The sequence below is a fragment of the Balearica regulorum genome, chromosome 20 (assembly GCF_011004875.1).
Source record: "Balearica regulorum gibbericeps isolate bBalReg1 chromosome 20, bBalReg1.pri, whole genome shotgun sequence".
NCBI classification, from domain to species: Eukaryota; Metazoa; Chordata; class Aves; order Gruiformes; family Gruidae; genus Balearica; species Balearica regulorum.
In genome coordinates this window covers 12,780,091-12,802,558 of record NC_046203.1, presented here as the reverse complement: position 1 = coordinate 12,802,558, position 22,468 = coordinate 12,780,091, and the positions used below count along the sequence as shown (strand labels likewise).

Below are 22,468 nucleotides of genomic sequence, written 5' to 3'. Positions count from 1 at the left end.
CAGAGCCACAACATGACTCTGGTTTTGTCACAACCATTATTTCTGTATCATGGTCGTAGTCCAACAGGAAAGTGTTGGAGCAGCTGCTTTAAGACTACTACTTTAAGTACTGGTTCTGAATTCACCTTCAGCTGTGCCTAACTATTCAGTTAACATGCATCATTTGAGCCTTTAAATTTGGAATCCACCTCACACTAGATTTCCAGATAAAACTGGAAATTGGGTGGTTTTCTGAGCATTTCATGATTAAAAAAAAAACCCCAAAACTAAGGAAGCAAACAGTTCTGGTAGATATGAACACTCCACATAAACAAGCAGAGGAACAATTTAACAGAAGCCTGAAGCACGCTTTCATTTTTAGTATTTATTTTCCTATCACAGGAAACTTCTGATTCACGTAGCTTAAAAACACATTAAAACCCTCAGCAACCTTTCACATGGGTGCCAAGGGAGAAACATGGGGTGAAATAGGTAAGGAAGGAAGAATATCTACCTCTGACCTTTGCTAGGTTCAGCACTAAACTCCCGAAAGAGAAGACCATCTGTCATTTGTGAAAAATTACTAACTTCCCTGCTGATTGTTCTATAAATGGAGCGCTGTTTAAAAAGTGCCTGTCAATGGGAAGCCAAGCAAAAGTAGCACCACAGTGAGTGCTCATTACCTACGCAACAGCTGCAAAAGCCTGACTCAGATCCAGATCACTCAAATCTACTTTAAATAAAAGAAAAACACATACCACCCACAATTAAACTCCCTCCCCTCAGTAAAATGAGTTGAAAAGCTTGGGGGGGAAAAAAAAACAAAAAAAAAACAAAAAAATGGGATTGTAGGCAAGAACAGAGTCTTCTGTTTTCTGATGAAAAAATACATCCTACAATGTCAACCCCCTTCAGGATTACCCTCTGCTGAGTTCCACATCCCCCCGGTACATCATGTGGGCACTGCAGCCTCCAACCATGCCATCAGTGACACTGTCTCAGTGTCCTGCAGCTGTGGTGACAACACCCATGACATGTAGGGACAAAGACAACAAGTGTATTTTCCTCATGAACAAGAAACACAGACACATAGAAATCACAGTAACATCTTTATTATAAAACTGTTTAGGTGTCCAAAAGTTTACGGAGTACTAAGGGACCTCTCTTTGTTTCATTTGTACTTTTTTCATTTCATAGTACATACTAGAACTACTCTGTTACATACAGGACAGATTTTTTTTTTTAAAAGTTCTCTTGAAATTCTTGCTATGTTCCAGTTTAAAATGTGAGGAGTCATACAAAAAAAAAACCTCAACAGACAAGGCATTTATGATTCTAATTCAGCTTCTCCTTAAAAACAACCTCTAAAACTCATGTCGGCAGCTCACTGTACACATGATTAAAGCACTCTGGAACTGAAGTTTCAAAAGAGAAAGCACTTTAGAAAGAACAAAAGAAATATTCTTTCTTCATAGCACAGTGCAATTTAAAACAAGTATGTGCCTGAATCAACAAGCAATACTCACAAAGATACAACACAATTTGTTCTCAGATATAAAACTTGACTGACAGGAATGGAATGACCCATAAAACATTGGGGGAAAAAACCCCACAAACCAAAACCACCAAAACCAGAATTGAATGTCCAGGACAAATGCTTAATTTATACTAAAAATGGGAATTACTGGCTGCACATGCAAACTGAGGTAATCAGAACTTTCATTAGCTGGTTTGCATGTGCAAAAGGCTCGTTACTTACGTGTACGCAGATACACTTTACACCTGAAAACTCTACCATCGACATTTAGATGCTCTCTTTGGAAAACGAGCCTACTTACAAACTGTATTTACTCTCAAAGCCATTTTTATACTTCCCCAACATTCTGAATACAGCCTCTCATCAGGAATTACAGAAAGCCACGTAAGTTATTTAAAAGATTTATGCTTAATAAAATAGCATCGACAATTCCTCAGTAGAAGCAGATGCATGAAATAACATTCCAGATGAGGCGTCTTCTTCACCACTTGATTTAGGGGAAAAGCATAGAGTGTTCCTCCAGCAAAGGCCACCCAGCAGCGCACCCGAAGCATCCTCACCCAGGGTGAAACAACTTCGGTGTGTTCAGCATATATTCCGCCTGGCACGAGCTTACCGGGGCAGCATCCCAAGGCTGAAGAGGAACAATCATTTGTGGATCACAGCCACCCTGGGATCCCTTGGCCAGGGCTGAGTTCAAATGCTACATATGTTCTGGGAATTAGCGTCCTTAATTAGCTGATACCTATCTTTAGGTTATGGTTAGTAATACATGTAAAAGGAAGGCATCTAAAGAATTATTTTGTAAGTAAAAGAATGCTGGAAAACTACCTGGCCAGAAACTGTAGAAGCAGAGGCTGGTGTTTTACTGTGTACATTGTTTATGCTGGGATTAAGTATTTTTTTGGTTAAGCTTTAAACTCTACCATTAGGATTTGTTCGCTTAGTACTTTCAGGTACTTTAAAAGAGTCCCCTTAGAGGGATATGGAATACATTAAACAGGAAAATGAAAAGAAAATAAATGTTTGTTATAGACAGTAAGAGCAGAGGGTTGTTCTGAAAAAGTTTCTCATCATCTTTTTCTTTTTTTTTTTTTTAATGAAAAAACCCCAGGTTACTACAGCTGTAAAGAGCAATCAGTCTAAACTGCGTATTTACTTATGTTTTCTTGGAATGCCACCAATAAGCCTAGATATGCAAATGAGTCTGTTCTGCTTTGGAGTCCAAACCTCAAGCAATGTTTACATGCAGCAGCATCCCTACCTACAGCAGACGACTCTGTATGATCTGGTTAGAGGATGCAATTGCTCTTGAATTGGATCTTCTAACCAGCACAGGATTAAGGAAAAGACAGATCAAACTGATTCTTCAGCTGTGCACACAATTTAAGAGCAAAACAAAAGCAAACCCCAACCCCACCAGCACAAACAAGATACCTAACAAGGCACTGAAGAGATTTAATCTTGAATGCAAAACTGATTTATTAGGCCCTGACTGGCTCTTTTACATATTTGTATGCATAGCAAATAAGAAATATAAAATCTGTTTGGTATCCAGAAGGTATTAATCTTCATTCACATCCAAGTCTACAAAACAGACTGAGGTAAAAGGCATTGCCTTCAAAGTTACCAAACAGAACTGGTGAGCACGCACGTATGTGTAAACACAACTGCTGCAAGGATTTGGCATCGATTCGATACTGGAAAGCAATATTTTTTATAACACATTTCATAGCTGACATTTTAGTAATATCAGCTCTTATAAAGGATGTGACAGATAGGTATCTGATTTGAGGGGGAAAAGCCTCCCTCCTCTTCAAGAATTTCCTAGCAGTTTTGCTTTGTTTTCATCGAGTACAAAGGGAGAAGGGAAGTCTTTGTTCTTCATGTACACCTCCAGACCCTGAGAACATGTGAAAACAGCACTGTTAGGTTATGAACACATCAGACTGGTTACCTGCACTATTTTTAAGTCTATGTAATGTCCTCAAAGAATGACTGAGTACCCAAAGTTAAAAGGTCATGGGAAGGACAGACAACAGCAACAGACTCCCCAGTGACAGAGATGGAAAGCATTTCAGCCCCAAGCCTGGGGTTCACAAAGGAGAGGCACCAATGAACTGCAAAACAACGGATCTCAGAAACAAGCTTCCAGCAGAGGGGCAGGCATGGGAAGGTGTGTCCTTAACTCACGTTAGAATAATCCTAGCAAAAAAAGGTCAACTTCAATTGCCTCCATTTCATTTTGTTCTTACAATGCATCAGTTGTGATGAGTTTGCTACCTACACACAGAAAGCTAGTGAAGATGTAAAGTTTCATGAACACCCTTCCCCACAGTGCCCACGTATCCTCCTGCAATCCACTATTCCTCACCCTGCCTGTCCAGCTCAGGGCAGCTCCTCACTACTAAATGGAAGCAACTGTCTCAGGACCTTATTTTCAGAGGGACAAACTTGAGAAATCTGTGGTTTCTCTAAAGCCAATGCACAAATCACACTTCTCATTCAGTATTCACTCACTGTGGGAGATGGGCACAAATTAGCACACAACTGAATACAGTGACCCCCACGGATTTTGTAATTTGAATATTCTGCACTCTTCATTCAGAAGATCTCAAAGTACTTGTGAGTCTTAATGTAACTGTGCAGACCCATTGCAAATCTCATTTTACAAATGGCTAAAACTGAGAGTGAACAAACCACTGAAGAGTAAACCATAGTGGAACACAAACATAATGCAGAGCCCAAGTCCTAGTTCCCTTGATCTTACCATTTCTCAGCAAGTTAGGGTAAAGAAATCCCCCGTGTTTGGACAGAAATCAGATGCATACCTGCACAGACTTAAAAATACCTTCATAGGTAGTTATTCTCACCTCTCCAAAGTAAGACACTAATGGAGAAATCTCACACACAGCTGGTGGATCTTCAGTTCCTGAGAGACTAGAGAAGAGAACACAGGATTAATTTCTTGCTATGCTTAAAACACAGTGCATCTTCTTCAAAAGATCATCAGGAATAGGATATCCAGAAGGATAAAATATGTGTTATAGTCACATGCACCAGACATTATTCAAACACAAAGTGTGAAAATAAAACGGAATTATCGGGTCCCAAATATTCCTCATCAAAACAAGAACACCGCTTTTATAGAGGTGCTTTTCAAGTAAAATGAACAGCTTGCGGGTTTACTAAACTGTGAGTTGATGAAATAATAGCCCCACGGAGTAAAAGCAGCTTCTCATTCACCATGGTGCAGGAAGTATCTGAACTGGTAAATGCTGTAACAGCTGATCCTTAAGCCCACCTGAGAATCTTGCTGGGCTTTAAGCACTGGGGCCATATTCAGAAAAGCTGGTGAGGAGTACAAACTACAATTGCTTGGGCTGGCTAAATCTAGAATGATGGAAAAGGCTGCCCCTGCCTTACAAGTTCCTACAGGAGGAGTCATCTCACAACCCCATGAGCAGGGATCTCTGCCAGAGCACCGTGCACTACTGTCCAGAGCACCCACAATCACTAATGGAGCAGGAGCTGTAACAGACATTGCTCTGCATGGTCAGAAAAGACCAGCTGAATGAAAATCATGCCAAGTCACCCTGTGATCAAACTAACGCCCCGTTTTGCAGAGCACAGTACATGCCACTAGCTAGCTGGCACAGTTGGGCAGCCACAGGCAGAGAAGATGCAGAGAAGGTCACAGAGCTTCGTACCTGAGTTTCTCCGGTATCCTGCAACCATTTTCATCCAGAAATCTGGCCCCAGCCTTGAGAGCCCAGCGGTAATGCTGGGCCAGGAGGGCTTGCCGAGCAGTGGTAGGAGTGTCTTTGTCAGCTGTGTCTGCATTTTTCAGTGGCGAGAACTCTTCTTCTCTCAAAACTTCAAATGCCACAAAATTCCTACCGGCAAAGGGGAGAAAACAATGATAATGAAAAGCAAAGCTAGCCATCAGCCCTGTTGATGCAACAACAACTTGGATGGGGAAAGGCTCATATATATTTTAGGGACCAGCAATGTATGCAGCCTGAGGCAGTCAAGCTAAGGAAAGCCCACCTCCCATCTGAAGAGCAAAGGAGTACCAGGGCTGCACGACAGAAAAACAAAACAAGAAGCCTGGTCTCTTTGGGAACATAACAGCAGCCTCGTGACCCTCCAGAGCTGTGCACAGGTGAGAGGAAAAGCAACACTTCTGCAGAGATCCCACAGAAACCTCCCCAGGCACTAGGAGGCTCATGGACAAAACGTCTCAGCTAAGAGCACAGCGGGATGGGGAGAGAAGCAATGCCTGAAGCTTGGATACGGCGCTGAGCTGTGCGGCTCACTTCAGAGTGCCGCACCCCCGCTCCACTTGGGAGGCTATAGGCAAGGATCAGTTGAGGACACCAGTTCCCAGGGATGAATAAGCAATATGGGAGGATTTACAGTTGCATGTTAAGTACAGCTGTTTACCAGAAATGAAAATGCAAATTAAGAAATCCCACAGCAGCATCTGTGCATTTCTACATTTCACATGTGAAGAGCAGCTGCCAAGCTGGTTTTGCAGTATTGTTAAAAAAGCACAAGGAATCACTGCTTGCAAATGAGTCCTTTCACAGCTCAGAACTCAGCGCTGTTTCCATCACACTGGTTTTGCCTTTGGTATGATACTTCTTTATTGAACACATGTCCAGAAATGAAGACTGGTTCAAACCTCGAGCTCTCTATGATGAAGTAAACCCTCTAAAAACAAAAATACTATCCCCAGAGATAATTCAGTTTGCCTGAGGTCTCTTTTTCCCATTTATTTAAGCCTAAAACAGAATTTTTACAGCTGAATTCGAGGCCTCGGAAATAGGTTTTATAAGAACACTTATGCTAAATTCTTAAATTAATAATTTAAGTCCCACATTCCCTAAACACAAAGTACCCCTGACTGCGCTAACACTATGGCACAGCGCTCTCAGGTATGTCTTAGAACTTGGCAAGTCAACACTGACAGCTCCCACAGCAACAGTAACTTTGGCCCCCCAGTGCTTAAGCAACCTGTTTTCTGAGCACAAAGGGTGTGAGCTGAGCCCTGGTGTAACACACCCCAAAAACGTGACCAGAGCTGCAGTTGCCATGGAAGCCACAACTCTGAAAGACCCAATTTTTGTGAGTCTGAATACTCCCAACGTGGGCTCATGTTAAACATTGGCTTTGCGCTCAATTTCCTTTTTTTTTTTGTCCTTTCTTTCACAGGGCTGGCAGAGGCCAGGCCAGCCAACATATCCTCAGCAGAACGAACAGTTCTGGGAGCACAGTCAGAGCAAGCCCAGCTTTTGCCAAGTGCCCTGTGAACGCACCTCAGAGCCTGCAGCATTACTGTTGTGTTGGAGCTTGGTGTAGATCCAACAGCCTTTCTAACAAGCCGCCCACAAACCGTGTGCTCCCTGGCAAGGTCTGTTACAACCTACAGTCATTCAAACAAACATTGAGAAGGGGAGGAAGAAAATAAAATCATGTCTGCCACTAACTTAGAGAACTGGAACACATCAAACACAAACTTCTCCAGCTTTATCCCGTTTGGTTTTAGCGGTTTTACCAGATTTCCCTCCTCGTCAATGTAGGGCACCTTCTTTATGGCTACATGATGCCTCAGCTGCGGCTCATATTTCCTGCAAAAGAAGGAGAAACAAGTTAATTCACTTCATGCCCACTTAGAAAAAAGAAGTACATAGATGGCCTATCACTGCTCTAGGTCATCTCAACTGTTGTGGGTGTTGCTCGCTCCACATTGACCCAAGTCACATTCAGGAAACACCTCACTGAGCAGAGCAGCCCAGCCAGCAGCACTCCCTGCACTGGTGGGACATTGCAGAGTAAAGCAAGAGAAGAGGGAGGACCTAGCATCCAGCTGAAATTGCAGGTAGAGATAAAAAGGTAACCCAAATTGTTATATGACTGGGATGACAATGGAGCAGAGCCCATCCTTCACATGAGGGTGGATCAAGCTCTTCAGGAAAGTCATACGGCTGCTCACTGAATGCTCAGCATCACATCCCCATCTCCCAACACCAAGGTGCAGAGTCCTCCCCCAGCTTCACCCTCTCCCCCAACCTTTGCTGTCCCAAAGGATGGCATGGGTGACATTCCCATTGAAAATCCTCAGCATGGGGCTGCATCACTGACCACGCTGCAGCCCACATGGCTGCTCACCCTTGCAGGCCCAGGAAGGTCATCCACGGGTATATCTCAGTTGATTTATCTACAGCAAAGCATGCAACCTCTTCATTGGGTAAGGCATGAAGAGCACGCTGGGACTGTCAGAAAGTGGGCACAGCTGTTTTGAACTGTTTGGAGGAGAGAGGAAGTGAAGAGCAGAGCAGGAGGTAACCATAACTGAAATTACAGAATGAGAAATGGGAACACCCACTCTTGGAGGCATTTCTGGGCTGCACAGCTGCCTAGCAGGTCTGCTGGAACTTACTGGGCCACCATCTCCAGGAACTCAACTGTGAAGAAATGGTTGCAGATATTGCCAGTGCTGTACATCAGTTCCCCACTGGGGCTTTGCTGCTGTGCAGTCTCCAGGCTGATCTCACTGTACTCCACCACCTGGTAGACCCCATCCACACAGCACACCACCCCGACAGGCTCTGTGGGGTAGGCCTTCTCCACCACCTGCAGCCACAGGACAGAGGGCTGTGACGAGGAGGAAGAAAATCCCAGCACTGTTCCATCTCCCACGCACCAACGATCCCACAGGACTGTTGCGCAACGGATCCCCGAGCACCTCAGGAGCACAGGCAGGGCAGTGCTGGGTGCACAGAGTAGCCTGGAGGCACGTTTTGCCCAACAACCAGGCATAAAAGCCAGCACTTGACCACTTAATTGCACAGTTGCTCTAAAGACAAACCAGTTAAATTAAATCAGCATATTGTGGGGCACTTTTCTTATCAAGGACTGGGACCTGGCATTAAATGAAAAATATTTGCAGCTATTAGCCTTCAGCTCCCTGTCTGCCTGTTCCTCGGGTACCTGCTGCTTTAGGGTGACAAAACCAGATGGGCTTTCCCCACAGAGGGGCATAAGGAATGCCTCAATTAGACTTAAAGGTGTATTTGTAAAACACATCCCAGTCCAATACAGCTTCTAGATAGCCCAAGTGCCTTTGCAGAAAGGGGAGCAATTCCAGTTTGTAGTTTCCCGTGCAGTTACAGTCCCTGCTCTAATTGCAGTTTCTTGTCCAGAGTACTCCGGGAAAAGGGGAGGAGGTCACCCACAGACAGGGATTCTGAATGCAATGCAGGCAGCGAGCAGCTCCTCTAAATCTGCTTGGAGTGAGCCACTGTTGGATAGAGGTCTGAACACTCCAGTTCATCTAAGCTCACCCTAGCCAACAGCTTCCCAGAGTAATCAGACCCTAAAATGGCCCGGCATTAGCACCACCTCACCTTTGCACCACAGTCTGCCCCTCTGGAAACACAGAAGCCTATGAAAACTGGATCTGCCATTTTCACAAGGATATTGTCCACACAATATACATGGACATACTGGATTCCACGCTGCTTCATGTCATCCAAGATCTTATTATCCACCAAAGCACAGTATAAGCCACCATTGCCATCTATAATGCAAGAGAAAAGAGAAAGCTCTGGTTAATTAGCGACTTTGCAGCTAACAGAGCAAAAGCTGAAAGTCCTGAACAACCTTTCTTTAACAGCAGAGCAGGGAATGCTTTCTGACCAAGAGTCAGTGCTAACCAGATTTTACTTCCAGCTCTGCCACACAGTTCAGACAAGCCTGTTCCCCCCCCACCCCCCAGCTCCCTTGCCTGCAGAGTGGGACCATGGAGACCAGCCTCACAGAGAAGTGTTATGAGATTTTACGAAGCCTTGCAAGATCCTCAGAGGGAAAACACAAAAGGGCAAAACATAATGCAGAGGGTGGGAAAAGCCTGTTACATTTCTTCTCTTCCAGTGCAGAGCAAAAGCACATTTAAAACTCAGCCTGGAGAAAAGGACTAAAATAAATCTTATTTTCTGTTTCTCTTCTGCAGCTTCCCAATGTCTTTTTAAAGGCTTGAACCGCAGCTGCAGAAAAGACACCTGCATGTTTGTTCATCACAGACCACCCTTTCGTGGTTCCTCCTTTGACACTGCTGCCAGCTCAGGAAAACCACTCTGTAGCCACAAAACCACATCACTGCAACATGGTCCCGACCAGGCTGCCTTCACTGAGTCTCTTACCATGTCCTGTTTAAGAGGAGAACTTTACTAGGTGAGACATTGCAATAATTTTGGAAAGAGTTCATCTTCTTGCCTTTTTACCCATTTCCAGCTATCAGCCTTGAATGAGCCAGATGAGCTTCCTCCCTGGCCTGCCAGCATCGCTCTGCTCCACGCAGGCACAGTGTGTGGTGAGGAGCACATGTGGGTCCCGACAGCTTCACCCCTGGGAGGTCGCAGCCCAGGGACCTCACGCACAGCCCTGCCGATGCACATTGCTCCTAACCTGCAGCTGCCCTGCTCCTAATCCTGCCAATACTCCCAGGCTTTAATAAAACCATGTGCTGTGGGCAAGACTCCAGCAAGAACTAAGCAGAGATTGCTACACTCTTGATTACCAGCCTGAATCATTTAACCCTCTCATACTAATTAGAAGCTTAACATTGACCTCCAAAGACTGCTCTGTGTGCCAAGGCTGACTGATGGCTCATAGCAATTATCAACACCTATTCCATTACTGTACCATGTAAGGGTGAACAGCAGGGTACCTGGAGCCATAGCAATCTTCCCCTTCTCCTCCAAGATGGCCTTCCCATCAAAGGTAACAGCGGGCAGCATCCTCTGTTCAAACATGACCACGTTGGATCTATCCAGGTTGAAGTAGTCGTGTTCTACAAAGAACTCCTCTGTTGGCCCCAGCGTGAACTCACTTGTCATGATGTACCTGGGTAGGGATGGGTGCTGAGCAACGAGCAACAAAAGCACAAGCGAAAGACAAAACTACAAACGGAACATAAAAGGGAGGAAACCCGAGAGTGTAAAAGGACAGACACTACAGTATCCTGCAGTATGCAACTGAGCAGGAGAGCTCTCCTCCAGAACTCATCCCACAGGAAGGCTGCGCAGGGTCTTGTGCACGATCCTACCCACAGGCTTAGCTCCAGCCAGGACAGAAGAGCCTTTTCCTAAATGTGAACGACATCTGGATGAGCTGGAAAACAAGGCAAAGGACAGTACAAACACCTCATTCACCCTCGATTCAAACTGATGTTAAAGTGTCTAAAGAAGCACTGATCAGCATAAGGTGCTGAGAACGAGCTATGAATTCCCATCAGCTCAGTTGGCCAGCGCGGCTTTTTGTGCCAAGACAAACAGCAGCCTTTTCAAATGTTGGCTGCATGATTTGTTTTTCTCTTAAGTTTCTCTATATCCTCCTCTCCTTCCAGCTCCACATTGCTGCTGTCTCTCCCTCCACTATCTTCCTTCTTCAACAGTGGCTAAGTGTCATCTTTGTCATCTACCTGTCAAGTACTTCAAATACTACTGGCAGAGGTACAGGGGGTCCTCTGCCAACATGCCAGAGGTATCAACCCCTTGCACAAGAGAGCCTGGACCTCACACCCCCTGATTTACATCTTTGCAGCACAGCATCGCCTGGCCTCTGGTGCACTGCAGCAGCCAACTCTCCTCAGCCTAGAGAGAGGAACTGTAAACATTACCAGCAGATGTTGCACCATATAAATAACCCATCCTGGATTCCAGCAGCACCAGGGAAGGTGCATTTGCAATTCAGGTCATGTATGCATGGCTTCAGAAAGAAATACAATACAGACAGGCTACCCTGAGGTCTTCAGGCCTCAGACACGTGCTCTTTCACTCTTCCCAAACCCTGGCTCAGACCAGACTGATTTCATAAAGGTATCTCTTTATAGTCTAACAAAGAAAATTTAGCCAAAAACACTCCCAGAAGCATGCCGCAGTGCCTCCTCTCTCTCACCCACCACATCCATAGGGAATTCATATTTTGCACCTTGCACAGAGCTAGCCTCTTTTGAAGCCTGGAGGCTTTTGAAAGCTGGGAGCAGCCAGAAGACACAACAGCTAGCTGTAAACAACGACAGCAGGAGGTGGCCTGAAAATGGAGCATGACAAGCATTTACTGCGAGGGGAAGGAAGAGTTTTTTGCTGCAGCAGAAACTGTGGGAGGCAGAGGGTGAGCTCTAGGCAACCTCTCCTGCCAGGCAGGAACCTGAGAAAGCACGGGACAAATGGATGAAATCTCTTGCAAAACATCTGAAACAGGCACTGAGAAGTGCTGTTCATAGTGCTGTCAGGGGCTGTACTTGAAAAACCAGCACAGTGCAGCAGTTAGGGTAGTGGTTGATGATGCAAGGGCAGTGCCGGTCCCTCAGGTCTGCAGACATGGACCTGCCGCTTCCCATCCCTGTGCACCCTCCTCCAGCTGCTGGCATCACAAATCCTGCCGTATCTCTCTATGGCAGACAGCAAAGTGCTTCTAGAAGACAAGACAGGCAAGACTGCAACGCAAAGACCCCTGCACAGAAGGTCTGTGCTCCAGGTCACCTACCAGGGGATGGTACACTTGCAGTGGTGTCTCTGGCCGGCGAGCTGCTCCACTTTGCGGATTCTTTCTGCTTGGATCTGATACAAGGTCTTGCCACTGGGCAACCCAACATTGTACATGCCCTTGGGATAGCTCACTCCCAGACGAGTTCCCTGTCCTCCAGCCAGGAGCAACACCGCCACCTTATTCTGTGAGATCTGATGCAAGCCTGATCAGGAGAAAGAAGCCCAAGAGAACATAAGAACCACAAAAGCAATCAACATCCTGTGCTCTTCTCCTGAACCTTTCTGCAGAGCTCAGGCAACAGCCAGAAGCTGCTGCTTCAATGCCCACTGCTGGTAGTTCAGAGAGAAATTTGATGCTGCACACAATATGAAAATTCATTTCACTTCTTTGATGCAGCAGTTTCCTCACCTAAAGCAGTGGATGATGTAACAACAGGAAACAGCCATGAGTCACAGCTTAGGAGGTTCAAACTGGACATGAGGATAAAATCTCTTTACTAGGAAGGTGGTGCAGCACTGGAAAAGATCTCCAGAGAGCTGGGGGATGTCCTTCCCTTGGGGTTTGCAACTGACCTGACCTAGGGTGGGTACGGTCCTGTTCCAAATAGGGGTTGGACTAGAGACCTCCAGAGGTCCCTTGTCACCATTTCTACATCCCAAAGAAGCAAAGTCTTGTCATCTTCAGTAAAGCATGAGCATTTCTGGAATCTGCCTTATCAACTATCTGTACTTGTGCTCCAGCTTCTGCTCAGCTGCAGTCAGGACTAACAACACAGCCAAGCCTGCAGAAGCCACAATTCCCACAATCTAATTAAAACCACTATGATTTCTCCTGACAAACCAGGAAAGTCCAGAACTTGGTGAAGAACCAGACCACATAATAAACAACCAGCTTGTCCACAGTCTTTGTTCCCTGCCTTCTCTCAAGCCAGCATCACAGTGACGACTGACAACTGGGAGAAAGATATTTCCTTAGGGAAATATCACTGCATCCTCCAGAGATGCAGTGAGCTGCCTAGGTCAAAAGCCACAGCTCTGCTGCTGTACAGTAGCTATCAGAGCCTTTGGCAACCTAAAGCAAGAAGTCTACAGCACATTGCCGTGCCTGCCACTGCTCCCTGTGGTCCAGGACAGCCCATGCTTTACCAGAACCTCCGAGAAGACAAACACCCAACTTTTAAACACATCTGGGACTAAAATACTCCTGCCTTGGACTGAAAGACACAGGGACCAAAGATATTGAATCAGAAGAAAAACAGGATTGTTTTTATGCTCATCTTCAAATAATTGTCAGTTTAAATGAGCAATAGAGGGAAAAATACTAATTGCTGCTCTAACAACCTGGCTTGGTTTTAATTCTGTTAAAAAAATCGAGCTTTCAGCAATTAAATCAGAGATAAGTTATCCATGACATTGCGGTAGTACTACTGACCTCCCCATGCTTAGAAGTTTCAGTCCCACCACGGCAGTAACACCTTGTTTCTGCCTAAATATACCCTTTCCAAAAAGGCTGACAATGCCTGCTCAGGCACACGAAGGAAGCCGGGTATGGAGCCCTGACATCGCTTTGCTGCGGAGCGAACCTTTGAGCTCACAGGACCACAAAAGTGTTGGTTGGAAGCCACCTCTGGAGATCTGCAGTGCACCCTCCCACTCCAAGTAGAGAGGGAAACCTGTGCTGAAGGTGGAACTCTTGGGATTTCAAAGTTTCAGGAGGTCCTTGGATAGAGGGAGAAGCTTGAATGGGTTTAAACTTAAAATTTAAAAGGCATAGACAATAGCACTGAGTGACCTGTAGGGCAATGCAAATAAAAGAAGTATAATTTTATGCAACAAGCCACAAGCAATTAATGGCCTCCTTTGTGTCTTTACTGAACTTCCCATTGCAAGACTTAAAGCAGAGAGCAGGGGGTCTAAGGTATCAGATATGGCACTATTACTTGCTCCGGTCCTTGGTACATGGCTTGCTGCCATGTGCTTGGCAGGCTGTTTGCCAGTGCACGGCACCGTTGTGGGACACGGACACAAGCAAAGGGCCGCAGGAGCATGGCTCCAGGCCTCCCAGTGCCCCGGCCTGGGTGGTGGCTGTCCCCCCACCAGGATCCAGTGCAGAGGCAGCAAACTCGGGCAGCAGAGAAGCCTGCGGGCAAGACCTGCACTTTGCATACAAACCTGGCTACTGCAGCCACACAGCCCTGGGGAACACAAACCTGGGTAAAACCTGTCCTACCAGCCCGCTCTCCCTTCCCTGCTCCCCACACAGAGACAGATATTCAGCACACCGACAGAGAGCTCGGCACCAGACTAGCCAGGGGCGCTCCGCTCCCAGCTGACCCTTCAGTCCCCATCCCTGCCAGGATTCTGCTTGCACTGGTGCCTGGGAGCAACAGCCGAGGGATGGAGCAGGGAGGAATCAGACCAGTAGAGGTGTGTCATTGCTTAACCCCAGCCAGTAACTGGACACCACGCAGCCACTCGCCCACTCCTCGCCACCCAAGGGCATGGGGAGGAGAACAGAAAAAAAACCCTTGTGGGGTGAGATAAAGACAGTTTAACAAAGGAAGAAAATAACAATAACACCACCACCACCACAAGTGATGCACAAATGCAGTTGCTCACCACATGCAAAAGGAAAGTAAAACAATCCGATGTCTGCTTCGAGCAGCAAATCTGCCTCCCGGCTAGCTTTCCCAGTTACATATGGAGCATGACGTTTTATGGTAGGGAACATCCCTGTCCTGGTTTCAGCAGGGATACAATTAATTTTCTTCCTAGCAGCTGGTACAGTGCTGTGGTTTGGATTTAGGATGAGAATAATGTTGATAACACACTGATGGTTTAGTTGTTGCCAAGCAGTCAAGGACTTTTCAGCTTCTCATCCCGCCCTGCCAATGAGAAGGCTGGGGGTGCCCAAGGACCTGGGAGGGGACACGGCCAGGACGGCTGACCCAAACTGGCTACAGGGATATTCTGTACCATATGATGTCATGTTCCATATATAAGTGGGGGGGGGTTGGTCAGGAGGCAGGCAGCTCGGGGACTCGCTGAACATCGGCTTTAGGTGGTGAGAAATTGTGCTGTGCACCACTTGTTTTGTATATTATTATTATCACCATCATCTTCCTTTTCTGTCCTATTAAATTGTCTATCTCAACCCATGAGTTTTACTTCTTTTTCCTTGCATTTTCGATTCTCTCCCCCATCCCACTGGGGATGTGAGTTGTGTGGTTGTGACAATCCTGTGGCCAGCCTGGGTCAGCTCTCCTGGCTGTGCTCTCCCTGCTTCTTGTGCGCCTGGAAGAGTGTAAGAAGCTGAATCCTTGACTTAGTGTAAACACTACAACTACCTAGCAACACTAAAAACATCAATGTGTTATCAATATTATTCTCATACTAAATCTAAAACCCAGCACTGTACCAGCTACTAGAAAGAAAATTAACTCTATCTCAGCCAAGACCAGGACAAGGGGCCAGCAGCAATGACAAAATTACCAATGGGGAAGGGAAGTGAAACTGATTGCAGTTAGAAACCAGAGCCAAACTCTTCAGTTCGGGTCACTCTGTCGTGGCAGCCACTCCACGTCCTGGGGCAGGGCAGGGAGAGAGGACAGGCACAGTTGTAGCTGAAGAAGTGAGCAGTGCTACCACGAGCAAGGATGTGGTTGCACAGATCCTGTCCATTTCCTTCCCCTGCTTTATCCCAGGAAAAGGAAAAACAACTGTCATGGTCCAGCTGAGCTCAACCAGTGCCGTGAGCTGATTCACCACTCTATAAGGACATGCCCCTCCTTGGCCAATCTAGCCCTGAGCAACCTTCACCCTGGCCTTTCCACAGTAATGATAAACCTCTCATAAAGCAAGATAAACAGCAGTGCCTGAGCAAAGAAAAGCCCTTGGCCATGAACTCTGGCAAGAGTGTACTTGCTGTCATTCCCATGGCCAAGGACGACACTGGATGAGTCACTCTCCAGTGATTCCCAACTGCATTTAAAACCCACAGCAGATGGACACGGAGCCTGGAGACCTGGTGGGAATGGCTCTGAATGTCACCATGCCACAGCCGCCCAGCGCTGAACGAGTACCACCAGACAGCAGCGTGAGACCACCATGTGCAGCTGTGCAGCACCAGCAAGCCCAGTGAGCACATCCTACTGGGCAGAGGAGCTAAGGCGGTGATACACAGACAGACAGGTGTGTGTGTGTGTGTGTGTGTGTCACTATCCAGTTGGCTCGAGCTCCTTGCTCCTCAGGATGCAAGCAAATACCTGCCTCATTCACAGCTGCATCAATTGTGCCACACTGGTGTCCCACAGCGCCAGTTAGGCGGGTCACAAGGACAGCAGCATGAAAAGAAACACACAACCTTCCCCTGGCATGAAGACAACCCAAGAAAGCAAACCTGAAGATGTCTACTCAGACTGAAGTTGAAGACTAAGGCAGGTGGTTAGTAAAATCAAAGTACCCAGCCACATCCCACTCAGGACCACTCCAGGAAGGGATGCTGCATGGATAACACCAACCAAGCTGAGTGAGACACTGAGATGTGGTGTAGCTGCAGCACATTCATCGCCTACCTCCATCGACACGGCACTCCCCTGTGCTCCAAAGCCAAGCACTCATTAGTGCCCACCCTCACCTAAGCCTTACTGCAGGGCTGGGGCAGGCAGCGCTTCTCTGCTTGACCTCATGTATGTGAGCGGGGCAGCACTGGAGCAGCACCATCCATGGGCTCCTTCCACCAAACCTGACCCAAAACGTCCCAGTGGAAAAAGAAAAATTATGGGAGGGAAGAATTTATGGAGGGGGAAAAAAAAAAAAAGAAAAAAAAAAAAAATCTAAAAAAGTTCCCATGTGGGACATTTCCAAACTGTTCTGTTTCAAACAGGCAATAAAAAATTTAAAAAAAAACCCTAAATAATCTAGAACTGACACTGCTTGAGGTGAAGTATTTCACATTGATTTAAAACAAAGCTGTCTGAGGTGTCAACTCAGCATTTGTTGGTCTCAGTTGCTGCAGCATGGTGGGTGCTGCTTTGGGGTGCAACTGAGATTCAACCACCAGTGGACCAAGTCACACACTCTCCCCACTCCATCCCTGCCACGGTACTGTCGGGCTCACATCAACACATATACTCCGGTCCTGATGTGACAGACCACATCCCGCTGATCTCAGATTAGGGGTTTAAGCAATAGACTGTGACCAAGGGGCATCACTCACACGAAGCTCTGGAGCGAATGCTGTATTGAAAAAGCCTGTGAGGTCCCATTAGTCGTGCAGCATCCAGCACAAGCAGCTGCGGTCCCCAGCCACAACTCAAGGGTGCCAGGGCTGGTATCACCCTGGAAATGGGGACATCCCAGGGGAGGTGGCAGTTTTCAGTTTTCCGTACAGTGACGAGAGGATGGGATCTGCCCAAGGATGAGTTGGCACCTCACATCCACCTCCCAGAGGGGCCTCTCACTGTGGGGACTGAAACCGCAACCTAAGCGGGATGAACCCGAGTCCAAAGCAAATCCACTAATAACATCAACAGTGTAATTCTCTTTTTCTCTTCCCAAAATCCAGCAGACTGACAGGGCCATATTCCCGGGAGAGGGCTGACCACAGTGCACGTGAACAACCCAGCAAGGGGACTCTCCTTTCTGTCACTTATGGCGTTCCCTGTATTTACAGTACAACCCTACAACTACCAGAGAGCTTTTCCAAGTTTCTGATCTTAGGTTGCCATGAAAACAAATATCCCAGAAATCTGAGTAAGTAGGTCCACTCTGACTTCCCAACTGTAAAACTACTAATATTCAGGACTAAAGTTCGTAACAACTGACTCATCCTGCTGCACATTCCTGCAGTAAATGCAGTAAATATTTATCCCTCTTAAAAAATGTCCACCATATTTTCTGCAGCATACGAAATACAAACAGCTCAAACAAACAAAAAAGGGAAGATGTGTTGGCTGTTAGACACCCACCAATGCTGCAGTGTCTTATTCTGCATAGAAAGTAAAAAACAAAAATAATTTTGCAGGATGAACAGATTGATCTTGTAAGAACAGACTGAATTCTCCTGCTGAACATGCACATCAGCCTGATTACAACAGCTGTCAGTAAGAGAAGAATAAAGCAAAAAACACCAAACCCTTAATTCTGCAGAGCAGTCAGATAACCAGAATGGCTCATCAAAGTCCCTGATCCAGCCTCTAGGAATAGGGAGCTATGCTGCGGCCCATACCCCAGAGTTACATTTCATTAATAAAACATTTACAGAATGTAAAAGCATCTGGGCCGATTTACACCATCATCCCAAAGGCTGCCTAGCAAATGTGATTGCTTAGTGTTTGTGTTTAAGATCTGAAAGCAAATCTGACCAAGCCACGGTTTATCATCTCACAGATAATACCAATGAGATATATATTTTTTTAACTATTAAAAAATATCTTGGGTGTTCCCAAGACTAAGTTTTGAGTTGCCTGGTTCTTTTTAACCATCATTTTTTATCACAGAAAAGGGGGAAGGGGAAAGGGGGAGACATCATTTCAGCTGTTCAGTCTTTGCAGAGGACACGCTGCTGGTTGGAGCTGCTGGGAACTCAAGACACCCGCGGACAAGCTCAGCTCAGGGGTGACCCTCACCCCACAGCCAACGGCCGCATCAGCCGCGTGGCCTCAGGGACGTCAAGCAGCGGGTCGGGACAGCTCGCTCTGCTCTCGTCCAACTCAACATCACGAGCAGCTCACTGGAAATGAGCATTTCGGAGCCTGCATGCCCTCACGGACCCGCAGTCCCCACAAAGCCCGTGCCAGTAACAGCCGTTCCTCTGGCAAATGCCATGCCAGGGCACGGGGATGCTCCCAGGAACGAGGCCACATCTGCGGGGATACGTGGCACACCAGCACTGCCTGGCTTCAGCAGCACAAAGTCTCACTCCTGATTGCACTCCTCCAGGAATTAAAACCGAGGGCTGATTCCCATCTCCAGCATTAAACTGGATCAGAAAAACAAACCAAAGGGAAACCGAAGAGCCGTGTCCCCCTCTCGTGGTAGAAATTAAGAAATGCTACCTGCAGGACTGACATGGCTCATCTGGACTTCAGGGCCGGGTGAAGGTGGTCCCAACCACGCCGGACCTTCTGGACTCCTGCAAGCATTGCTCGCAGCGAGCGAGGCCAGCCCTGCGCAGATCGCCTTCCCTACCCTGCTGCAGGCAGCAGCATGAGGCAGACACACCGGCTCCTCACCAGCCTGGCAGGGCTGATCGTGAAGGACCCAGTTTGGTAAAATGATTAGTTTAACCGCACAGACCTAGACCCATCTGCCTCTAGCGTTCACAGGTGCCCTTCCTCCTCACCACGACACCCTCAAGCAAGAGGCAGTGACCACCATCAGAGCGAGTTCCCTACCAAACCCCACTGGTTATGTCTGGGCAGCTGCTGTGGGTCAGCTGGGTGCTAACACCCTCCTCTGCTTGGCTGGAGACATGAGCATGGCTGGTGGAAACCCCGGTTGGACCAAGCGCACGTGGCCACTGGGTCACCAGTTTCCTCCTGCTCTCTCCGTCACCACTCAGCCCTGTCAGTGGGGCCTGACGCGGCAGAACAGCTCCTCTGCCCTGTGACCCTGCCTCTTCTATTTTTGTTTTTGTCTGGAAATTTTTACTCCCCTGCCCACATATCCCCACCTCTCTGCTGGTAAGTTTGGGTCGAGGCTGTGCAGACACTTGCCACAATTTAGGCAAGTGTCTCTCCAACCACAGATGTTTTTTTCTGGCTTCCTTTTTTTATTATGATTATTTTTTAACAGTGCTGTTATATTTTATAAAGGAGGGGAGACACATCTGAACATTTGTAAATAAATGAAATAGATCATACACTTTGAAAAAAGCACAGGATGTCTGTGTAAGACACACATGCTGTGGGGGGAGCACAGCACCCCACATCCAGCCACCGCCTCCCCCATCACTCCCATCTTTCACATGCCCACAGGGTGACCAGGGAAAGCTGTCAGTATCTACCGGGCTACAAAAAATATGGATGTCAGGCTTCCCTGGCCTTCTTCCACACTACCCGTCCGCTCTGCTCTCAGATCTCATCTCCCTCCGGCACTGCACATGGCACAGCCTAGACGGGGCTCCGTACCAGCTGCCACAACAGCACAACACCCGGTCTGGGAGACCACCCGTGCGCCCCGGTGCAGGTCCCTGTTTCAGCAGCAATGCAAACCCCCTGCTCCCACCCTCCCTAGGGGCTTCACTTCCACCCGCAAGGCACCATGTTATCCCACGTCCTGTCGACCACGCACTCTCCAGCCTCAGTTAAGAGTGAAAATTCAATGTCTCAGCCCCAAAGTGCCCCCACCACCCCCTCCGTGCACTGGGCATCAGCTGACTGTGTCTGGGGCCTGGCGTTACTGCCATAACCCCAAATTTCTGCCCGCCCTGCCTGCCTCACCCTCTCCCTGGGCTCCCGCTCGCTCCCCTGACACCAACCCCCACCACTGCGGGACACAGCTCTGCCCCGGGGACCCCGCCTGGAACTGCCCCGGGCTCCGCACCGGCTCTGCGGGCCCCGCAGGGGTGGATGTGCCCCCCGAACACTGGAGCAGGGCCAGACCCGGGCCGGGTCCAGCCAGCCCAGCCCAGCCCGCTACCGCTGGCGCCGGGCCGCGCTCGCTGGGGTTTAGGACAGCCCCGGGGGTTTCTTAGGACAAGCCCCGGTATTTTCGGCACCAAGCCACACGAGGGCCCCGCTGGGGAACCTGCCGGAAGCGGCCGGCGGCGCTGGGACAGACGCCCCTGTGCCCCCCACCCCCGAGGGCCCTCAGCCCTGCGGAGTCCCCGGGCGGACGGGCGAGGGCCGGAGGGGCGTACCCAGGGCCAGAGCCCCAGACTCCCGCCCCGGGACGGGACGGGCGGGCGGGCGGCCCCGCGCCCCGCTCACCTTCCGCCTCCCAGCGCTCCAGCGCGGCGGGGCCGCTGCGGCGGACGCTGCCCAGCAGCCGGGCAGGGAGCGGCTCCATCCGGCCGTCCAGGCGCTCCGGCGGGCCTCGCTGGCGGGCTCCGGCCGCCGCCGCCAGCCGGCAGTGCTCGTCCAGGCCCGGCGGCAGCGCCGCCAGCAGCGCCCCGCGCTGCGCCGGGCTCAGCTCGGCCCAGAAGCGCAGCAGGTGGCTCTGCCCGCACCGCGCCAACCGCGCCCGCAGCTCCTCCGGCGGCCCCATAGCGCTGCGCCCCGCCAACCTCTGCCCGCCGGCGGCACTGGGGGAACGGGCGAGACGGAGGCGGGCCCGGGGAGGGGCTACGTGGCGGTGACGTGACGGTGACGTGTTGCCCTCCCGCCCGGAGCAGCTTCCCCGTGGCTCCCGGGGGTGGAGGTGGTCGGGGGCTGGAGTGGGTCCGGGCTGTAGCGTGCTCCCTGCTCGGCCCTGCGCTCTCGCCCCGTTCCCGGGAGCGGCCCGACAACGTGTGCTGCCCGAGTTCGGCTCCTTGCTCGAGGCCGCAGGACCCTGCCGTGCTCCGCCGCCGCGGAGTCCCTGCGCGGTGCTTGCTCGTTGCCCCGCCCGGCGAGGCAGGCTGCCTTCGGCCAAATTCAGAGCCCAGAGCCTTGTCTGGGTGCAGCAGGCCGGCACCTGGCCAAGGCACCTTTCTGCCGTGGTCTGTGCTGGCTGACGTGATGGGTTTGGCTGCGGAGATGTATCTGAGCGGGACAGGGGCCTTCGTGGTGGGACCTTTGCACCTGGGAAGGTCTCACGCCCCTTCTTGCACCTGCCTGGCCACGATGCCCGCTGCAGGGTCGGGTCCGCCAGCTTGCAACTCCAGTTCCCCATCAGAGACAACATCACCAGCAGCAGTGAAGTGACTAGGCACAAAAACCCAAAGACGAAGGCTGGGCCAGTCACGAGGTGCCGGAAGGCACACAGAGAGGCGGCCTCCTCTGCAGCTTGCGCCGGGTCACAGGCTGCTGAGGCTGGGGATGGTGCAACGTCCTACGCTCCTGCTCTCGAGCCCCCGGTATATTCAGTCCACTCCTGTCACCGGGCAGCCTGGCGCTAACTCCCTGTCCAGTCATCCTCTGCAGTCAGAGCCCGGCTGGGTGGAAGGACGTGAGCAGACGGACAGACAGCTGCTCAGGCACAGCCACCTCCCTGCGTGTGACCGCAGTCAGGGGAGCTGGACCCCATCTGGACGTGATGATCAGGTTCGGCAGAATCCCTGAGAGCTGTCACAGCTCCTGCTTGGGCAAAGGCTTGGGGTTCAAAAACTCCTCGCTCTGCTCCCGTTTACACAAAATCTCATCCTGCCATGGTTGCATCCCCTGCCTGCCGCGAGTGTGTGTGCAGGTCCTTTCCAACATGTGGTGCCTGCATAACCATCAACCCTTACTAACCAGAAAAGGCTCTGTCAGAT

General features: G+C 49.2%; 1 protein-coding gene across 2 annotated transcripts; it reads right to left on the bottom strand.

The window, feature by feature from the left end:
• Positions 1–1,075: 1,075 nt before the first annotated feature.
• Positions 1,076–21,339, bottom strand: UAP1L1 (UDP-N-acetylglucosamine pyrophosphorylase 1 like 1). Of its 2 annotated transcripts, XM_075772053.1 has the most exons (9): positions 21,006–21,339; positions 12,071–12,275; positions 10,251–10,426; positions 8,929–9,101; positions 7,962–8,155; positions 7,009–7,149; positions 5,227–5,412; positions 4,390–4,456; positions 1,076–3,419 (listed from the first exon to the last, which is right to left on the bottom strand). In XM_075772053.1, exons 1-9 carry the CDS (start codon positions 21,280–21,282, stop codon positions 3,333–3,335), a joined length of 1,506 nt encoding a protein of 501 aa, XP_075628168.1. In that variant the 5' UTR covers positions 21,283–21,339; the 3' UTR covers positions 1,076–3,332. The 2 variants fall into 2 exon arrangements, with proteins under 2 accessions (XP_075628168.1, XP_075628167.1); XM_075772052.1 differs by lacking the exons at positions 1,076–3,419; positions 4,390–4,456; positions 5,227–5,412 and adding an exon at positions 5,419–6,944 and having other exon boundaries at positions 7,077–7,149.
• Positions 21,340–22,468: the final 1,129 nt, after the last annotated feature.